The sequence below is a fragment of the Electrophorus electricus genome, chromosome 12 (assembly GCF_013358815.1).
Source record: "Electrophorus electricus isolate fEleEle1 chromosome 12, fEleEle1.pri, whole genome shotgun sequence".
Classification (NCBI taxonomy): Eukaryota; Metazoa; Chordata; class Actinopteri; order Gymnotiformes; family Gymnotidae; genus Electrophorus; species Electrophorus electricus.
This window is the reverse complement of record NC_049546.1, coordinates 9,250,213-9,258,097: the sequence shown is the minus strand read 5'-3', so window position 1 is coordinate 9,258,097 and position 7,885 is coordinate 9,250,213. Positions and strand designations below refer to the sequence as shown.

Genomic DNA, 7,885 nt, shown 5'->3' with positions numbered 1-7,885 from the left:
GAAGGCGTTGTACTTGACAATTGCTATTAAGGCAAAGGGTTGCTATTTTAAGGAACCCTCAACTTTCAGATTTCAGTGTTTTTTTTTACCCTTTCCATTTTGCTTTGCATATTATCATGCTTTTGCAAATATTTTAAAATGAACTTCCATGTTGTAAAACCCTGATAATGAGGGAAAAACCAGCAAGTGTGCATAAGCAGCAATCCACTTAAACTCTCCAATGCCAGCATATCAGTGCATAGAGTGTGTTCCTTTGGAGAACTGGACACCCACAGTTCTCACAGAGATGAATGACCAAAGCACTCAGAATAAAATATACAACTCATTTTGCTACTGCTTCCGTTTTAGTCCCCCAACCCAGACTCACATGAAATATCTGAATAACAATAACAAGACTTCTGAAGTTTATACAAATTGAGGCTCAAACAGTGGATTATAATAGAGGTGTTACATTTTAAGCGTGGTCCATACATATGCACTAGAACACATAGCCAGAACACACAGATGCTATAGGCAAGATTTGGATGGTTAACACAGAACATTTGGTTAACAATGCCCACTGACCATGGTTAACAACAGAACACACAAACACACACATAAACACACACACACACACACACACCACTGTTTTGTAAAGCTGAACTGTACATTTTGTACCTGTCATCATTTGTAAGCAGCCACTAAAAGTACACTCCAGTGTGTACACTTGATTTGTTGTTAAGCTAATGGAAGGCTGAGGAGATATTGTGACTCTATTTTTAGATGTAGCTGCAAATGCAAGAACAAACTGCCGGTAGCTAGATGTTTGCAACTGTTTTGTTTCTCAATTTTAATCATTATCACCAAACAACAGGCTCTTCATATTTGCTCATGGTGGGGTAAGTCAGTTTTGTTGCGTAGTCTTCAAGACTAAATGTTTGTATACAATACTCTTAATATAAGCACTTTAAAAATGACAGTAAATGACAATGCGACTTTAAGATAATCACCCAGTAACAGACAAGAACTGTGTTGAGTGCAAGACATATAGACAAATAGGTTTTGCAGGGGATTATGTGTTCAAATACTATAAGGCTGAATGGATGAAAGTCCTCTTTCCTCTCTCACTACAAAAATTTGTGTTTTATCTTTCAGCAGCAAAGTGTAAGGGTGAATGTTTTTCTCTTTTCTCTTCCTCTCCTCTTCCCTGTGGCCTTACTGAACTGGGCTGGCCTCTGTCTTTCCTCCTGTAGTCACCAGCTGGATCAGACTGCCTGAAGCTGGCCGCCCTGACCCAGTGGCCCAGCTGTGGAAGGTTCTGGAAAAGCGAGCGAGAGAGAAGAGCGCGTGTGAGAGAGATGGATGGGAGAAAGAGGTGAGAGAGATGGACAGAGTGAGAGAGAGAGAAAGAGAAAGGGGGGGGGGGCACAGTGAAAATGATGTGCTGTGGAGAAGTAGCGTGAGAGCAGGATAATGAGGGTGAGGGTGGTGTATAAGGCGAAGGAGACGGGGAAAGCAGAGAGAGGGACAGACAGATGGAGAAAGACGGAGCAGGAGAGAGAGAGAGAAAGACACGGCATAGAAAGTCTCACTGAAGGGAACTGAAAGTCAGGAGCATTGTGGGCCATTCTTGTAAGCTGTCAGAGGGAAATAGCAACGCTCCACTCAGTGGCAGCATACCTCAGGCACTGTCCCCCTCAGTGAAGGTTTGTATTAATTACCTGACTGCTCCCCGACTATTTCTACTCCTCCAGCTTTCATCCTCTCCCTCACTAAACCCCAGGGGTTTGTTCTGGCTCATCCGTGGTTGGGATTACAAAGTGTCACCAAATTGCCATCTAATCTGCGTGGGCTGGCAGTGCAGATTTAACCTCAGCAGTGTTGTGACTCAGCAGATGCCTTGCCACAGGTCAGTTTCTCCAAGACACAGACACACTGGCCAAGAGACTCTGCAGTGAAAGCTGTAACCACCTACCTTAACAGTTCCTCCTCTCCTAATCCAGCTACGTATGATTTGTTCTGCAATATTTAGTATTTATTAGCTTCAGCACATTTATTGTGGCTCAATCCAAACACAATTTGACAACATTAAATCAGAGACCAATTATTTGTAAGTCTTTATGCGTGACATCCTGCTCAAACATAGTTTGAATCATTTGGTGGCATAACTTGGATTGTTTCTTGCTGATAACATCTGAACACAGGCTTTCACAAACCATAATCTTGTCTAATCTGGTTCGATAAAATCTAATGTCATTTGCAGATTAGCCCTGGCAACTGCTCCCTTTTCCGCAGCTGTTAATGATGCTCACCATCTCTCTGAAAGAACATCACTGCCATCTTCTGGTCAAAACTGGCAACTTTCTATCTTCATGTGGATATTTCTCTCCTAATTTTAAACATCTTGTCTAATTGGCCAGTCACTCATAATAAGCAAATACATTCCTACATTCATAATGACCCAAGTTATAATAATCATTTCTGGACATGGATAAACTCTGTTGCTATCTCATTGGCTGTGACAGAGATGCACTCACTCAGCAATGTATTCCAGCGGTGTCCAGCTGCTGAAATCTGCATTGGGCATGAATTTCCTGTTCATTGGCGTATCCAAGGTAACTCTGAAAGACGATGTCATAATGGGATTATCTGGTCAAGGTTCTGGAAGAGTGGAGAAGCTCAAGGCAGCAGACAGCAAGAACCTGCCCTTTTTAAATCTACATCCAAATTCACACAGCATATGCAAACAGACTGGGTGTTGAACATGTGGCATGCATCTTAACAAGAAAACTCTGAAATTCAGAGTTTCAGTGGAAGTCAACAGCTAAAGTCATAGACAGAGAGAGTTCTAAGGTACTACAAACATACACAGTTCCTGATATATATATATATATATATATATATATATATATATATATATATATATATATATATATATATATATATATATGTGTGTGTGTGTGTGTGTGTGTGTGTGTGTGTGTGTGTGTGTGTGTATGTATGTATATATGTGAATGCCAGTGTATGCCAGTGTATATGCCACTGATACACTGACAATACCGTAGACTGTAGTCGTCTGTAATGAACACTGACATTTGGATGCTGCCGAAATACAGTTCCTCACAAATAGGGCAAAGATTGCTCTAAATTTAAATTTCAGCAAATTTTTCTGCTTTTCCACAGAGCCTCTTCAGAACCCTGCCTCAGTGGGTAACGCGCTGAGTCATGCATGCAGTGGCGAGGGGATGTATGCCTGGGGAAGGAGCAGTGTGAAAGCAGACTCATGCTTCTAAAAGTGTGAGCGAGGGCTGGGATTAGAGTGGGCTCTCACGGGAGGATGGCCACCACTGTGGCACCAGCAGGAAGTCCACTGCCCTCTTCAGCCAGGCTTAGACACAGCTGATGCACTGCTGCCTTAGCCATTCCGTAGCCCACCATGCCTACACAGAGAGAGAGATAGAAAGAGAAAGGGGGGCAGAGGGGCAGAGAGAGAAGGAAGAATGGGCGAGAGGGAGCGATAGATAGATAGATAGATAGATAGATAGATAGATAGATAGATAGATAGATAGATAGATAGATAGATAGATAGATAGATAGATAGATAGATAGATAGATAGATAGATAGATAGATAGATGGAAAATGGAGAGGAGAGAGGAGAAGAAACTCACTGTTGCCTCAGTCAGATGCTCGAAGATCCCCACATTTCAATCAAACTGCTTTCAGGAATACCTAGTGTTAATAATACCACACACTTGAGAACCCAATAATCAGACACCTGCTAATGAGAGTGACACCTCCCAACCAACAGATGCTGCACTCATGTCAAGCCAACAAACATGAGGTGTGATGTTTCTGGAAGACAGTATATTAAGAATGTAAGAATATGAAACATGCAGGTTCTTTATGTATAAAGACAACACATGCTTGTACACACTTGCACGTGCACACACACACACACACACACACACACACACACACACACACACACACACACACACACACACACACACACACACACACACACACACACACACACACACACACACACACACACACCTGGCCCTTACTAACAGTGTCCTATGGACTAGCAAAATCTTCCTGCCATAAAAAATAACTAGAGATTACATCTGGAGGACTTTGGACATTCTTTACCTTTTTTTCATTCTAATGTGTTTTAAAACACTTCTGCCCCTCCCCCCTCTGCTTGATCCACCCCTCCCCTCACTACATGTTTGGGGGCACTGGCATCTGGAGCCAATAACTCACATGAGACCATTCTGCTCTTACAGGAGGAAAAAAACACTTCTTTAAAAAACCAGGAGGTTTTCTCTAGCTCCAAAATGAACAAGACATGCCAAAATCACTTTTGGAGAAAGAGCCAATGGGAGCGAGGGGTGGATCAGCTTGGTTTTCGGTCTGTTATTTTGTAAAGAGCTTTAGCAGCTTCACTTGACCTTGACCGTAGGTTTTAAACCAGTGCTACCAAGGGGTCAAAGGTTACTCACATGCTCAGTACTGGATCCAGTGTGCAAAATTACCTATTAAACATATGCTTTTTTGCATGAAGCAGAGCAGTGATATTATTATATATTATATTATATTTTTGATATTTATTATTTTTGAGCATTTATATTATTAGGACTGCTAATGCTCAATGACATAATTATCAAACCTAGTTACCTCTGTAGGATTGCACTATAATTAACAGACTACACCAGATACCTGCCAGTACCAAACAGTTCAGCCTCCGTTGCCATGGCAGACTCTCTTAGCCAGGCAGCTGTGAGAGTGGACGAGCCCATTGCCAGGCGGCCGATGCATTTCTCACTCCCCTTGTGTGCCTTTGAACAGGACACATCAAACGCTTCCTTCATGTGCTATCAAAGCCTTGGTGTGGGCCCCGAGGCTTTTGCTGCTGGTTGGTTGTGCCAACACTCCGGACCAGAGTCCACATGTGCTGCGGCAAAATGCTGAGTCATGCCTCCTCCCAGCTGCGCAGCCAATAGTATCGGCCGTTTCAGGGTCCTGGGATGTTAGGGGGGAGGTTGGAGGCTGCATGGGGCTTGAGAAGCACAGGGGCTTCAATGTAATCTGGGTTATTCAGGAGATTTAAAAGCACATGGAACAGGCCTAAGGGCAACGGGGTCAAATGAACATCTAGAACATCTAACTCAGAATTTTCAAATAAATAAATAAACACAGATGAAATATCTATGTGATTAGATAGATGGAGAGTGTGGCAATCTGGTTTGAGTTTGGTGTGTCATGCCGTATTATCCATAAGCACCTGGTTTCCTCTGTAGTCCCTTTAGTCATGCAGCAGAAAGGCACTCATTTCAATGACTCACATTTCCTGACAGAAAAAGGTGCTTTGATGGTATGAATGCCAATTACTAATTCTCCTCGCTAAGGGAAAATGTCACTGTAATAGAAGCTTGAAAAGTACACTTCAGAGTCCCTTTTAACAAGATTAGGCGGTCAGTTTGGATGTGCTCACCTACTTTAACAATATAAATATCTTGTTTTGCTGACTATAATGCTGACAATGTATGCACACAGGAACAGCCTGGGGGAGTGTCATAAATCCCAGCCCTATCTAAACCAATTTCAGTGCCCAAGGGCATAAAAGCTTTGACAATAATATAAAAATAAAATAAAATAAAAATGCACTGGCACTGAACAAGGCTCCCATGGTCTACGCCACTAAAATTGAATCAATCTTTCTAGGCTCAAAATAGTCTCCTGTGTCTGTCTGTTTCAGCTATGCAATATGGCTACAAGCCAAAGCCAGTCAATTATCAAATAAAAATATTAATAAAATTGTTCAATTTTTTATTCACTGCTACCGACATCCTCTCTGCGTATCCCAAACGGACACTATCTGGATGAGAAAGCATTTTTTCTTGTTTTGTATTATCTCACCCTTTGAAGGTCATGCTATTCGTCAGCATTGGGCTGCCTTGCAGTTTGGTGGTCTGTTATGTCATTCAGTAATGTAAAAAAGTGCAGGTAATGCAGGTGTAGTCTAGGGCCAGCATGCAGCTAGCAGGTATGGGCACCTGGTGTTGCGGACTTCGACGCCTTTGCCCCAGCTAGTGTGAGCAGACCTCCTGTCTTCAGGTACAGAGATGCCAGGTGACTGGAAATGGTGGAGGTCCATACACTCTGTTTCCACATCAAATCACTGTTCTTATACAGGTCTGTGTGAGAGAGAGAGAGAGAGAGAGAGAGAGAGAGAGAGAGAGAGAGAGAGGGAGAGAGAGAGAGAGAGAGAGAGAGAGAGATCAAGCCGAAATGGTGAGTGTTACTACAAGACAATGTTCTTTTCAACAACTTCCCAAACAAAAGGTATGGTTAAGAGAACCAGAGAACCTTGAAATGATCTCCAGTAACTAAAGGCACCAGCTTATATACAGGGTATAAGGTTAAGAGGTATGCCTTAGTTTACTCCAAATATTCAGGCTACTCTGCAGAGACCTTTTGAGCTGCAATTTCCACCGGCCCATCCCCCTGCTACACATACAATGGCATCAACCTTCTGTTCCCCCAGCAACTGAGCCACATCCGACGTCACCTATGGAAACACACAGGCGATAAGACTCAGACAGGCCCTTTGGGTTTACTAACTATTCATTACTTCATCATCAACAACAACAACAACAACAATAACAGTGTCTTGGTTGTCTTTTACCAAATACAAATAATTCAGTTTGAGCACAGTGCACACTCTTGTGCAAATTTTCACGAGAGGGACTAAATGAAATTGTTTTCATGGATTTATGAGAGCACTATAGTGTGTCATCCACCCAAACCTATTATAACGGCGTGAATGATGTCGATGGCACTCACAATAGGCTCGATCGTGAAGAAATATTGTCTGAACTGGGGACATCTGATGTCAATACAAAGCAGGAAATTGCCTGGGCTATGTAAATGGAAAATAAATGGCGTTTCTTTGACAGCGGAGTTGGAAACGTAATGAGCTCATTTCTGCTGACACAGATGGGGTAACGCTCAGGTGATTCGCTCCACCTACCTGATCTGCTTGTTCAGTGAAAGACTCGGAGAGCTTTACAAGGACGTTTGCGTCCGCTTCCTCATTCACTGCTATGTCAACGTTTGCGACCCACTAGTTCACTCACACTCACACTCACACACACACACACACACACACACACACACACACACACACACACACACACACACACACACACACACACACACACACACACACACACACACACAAAAGATTAAAAAAAAGACATGTGAACTTCTGAAGTCAGACAAGCACTTTGGAAAAGTCGACCAGCAATGTGATTTTTCATAACGGATTAGCCTACTCCATAAGCAGTCTTCATGTCCCGAAAATATTGTGTAGACTCTTCAACAGTGAGAATTTAATGTATAAAAAGGCGATCGCAACTCAGTCCCCAGAAGCCTGTTCAACAAGTGTCATTCATTCAACAACAAAATAAATAAATAAATAAATAAAACTAACCAGGCAGTCTGTAATACTGTGAATTTCCACTCACCCATCCTTTGGTCTTAAAATAATGAAGGCAAGCTGAGCCGAGCGCTCCTCGCCCTCCGTAAACGATGACACGGTTATTTACCGTAGCTGCCATGCTTTCTCTTCGCTTTGGAAAACTACGACCGATGACGAGCTCAGTCAAGCCCTAGCTGAAAGATAGGGAGAGACAGAGAGATACAGAGAGAGAGAGAGAGAGAGAGAGAGAGAGAGGGGGGGGGGAGGGGGGGGGGGGGGGGGGAGGGGGGAAGGGGGGGGGAGGTCCACCTATTAGTTTCAGGGGCGGATTCATAATTGTTGGTGTATGACGTTAAGATTGTATAAGGAGTATTTTTGTCCACCTAAGTGGGCTGTGCAACTATTTGTATTTTTGTTGG

The 7,885-nt window shown here is 42.9% G+C and overlaps 1 protein-coding gene across 4 annotated transcripts in view; it reads right to left on the bottom strand.

Annotated features, from left to right (window-relative positions):
- The window catches only part of qdpra (quinoid dihydropteridine reductase a), a 14,937-nt gene extending 7,258 nt beyond the window's left edge, over window positions 1–7,679 (bottom strand). For 2 of the 4 annotated variants that reach the window (XM_035532447.1, XM_035532449.1), the window contains exons 1-6: window positions 7,513–7,679; window positions 7,017–7,109; window positions 6,458–6,554; window positions 6,040–6,180; window positions 3,311–3,419; window positions 2,517–2,600 (exon numbers count right to left, since the gene is read on the bottom strand). In XM_035532447.1, the coding sequence (XP_035388340.1) occupies window positions 2,517–2,600; window positions 3,311–3,419; window positions 6,040–6,180; window positions 6,458–6,554; window positions 7,017–7,109; window positions 7,513–7,605 (617 nt within the window). In that variant the 5' untranslated portion in view covers window positions 7,606–7,679. Of the gene's footprint in view, window positions 1–325; window positions 1,298–2,516; window positions 2,601–3,310; window positions 3,420–6,039; window positions 6,181–6,457; window positions 6,555–7,016; window positions 7,110–7,320; window positions 7,419–7,512 lie in introns of those variants that run through there. The other 2 variants (XM_035532450.1, XM_035532448.1) reach the window with 2 other exon arrangements.
- Between the last annotated feature and the right edge of the window lie 206 nt (window positions 7,680–7,885).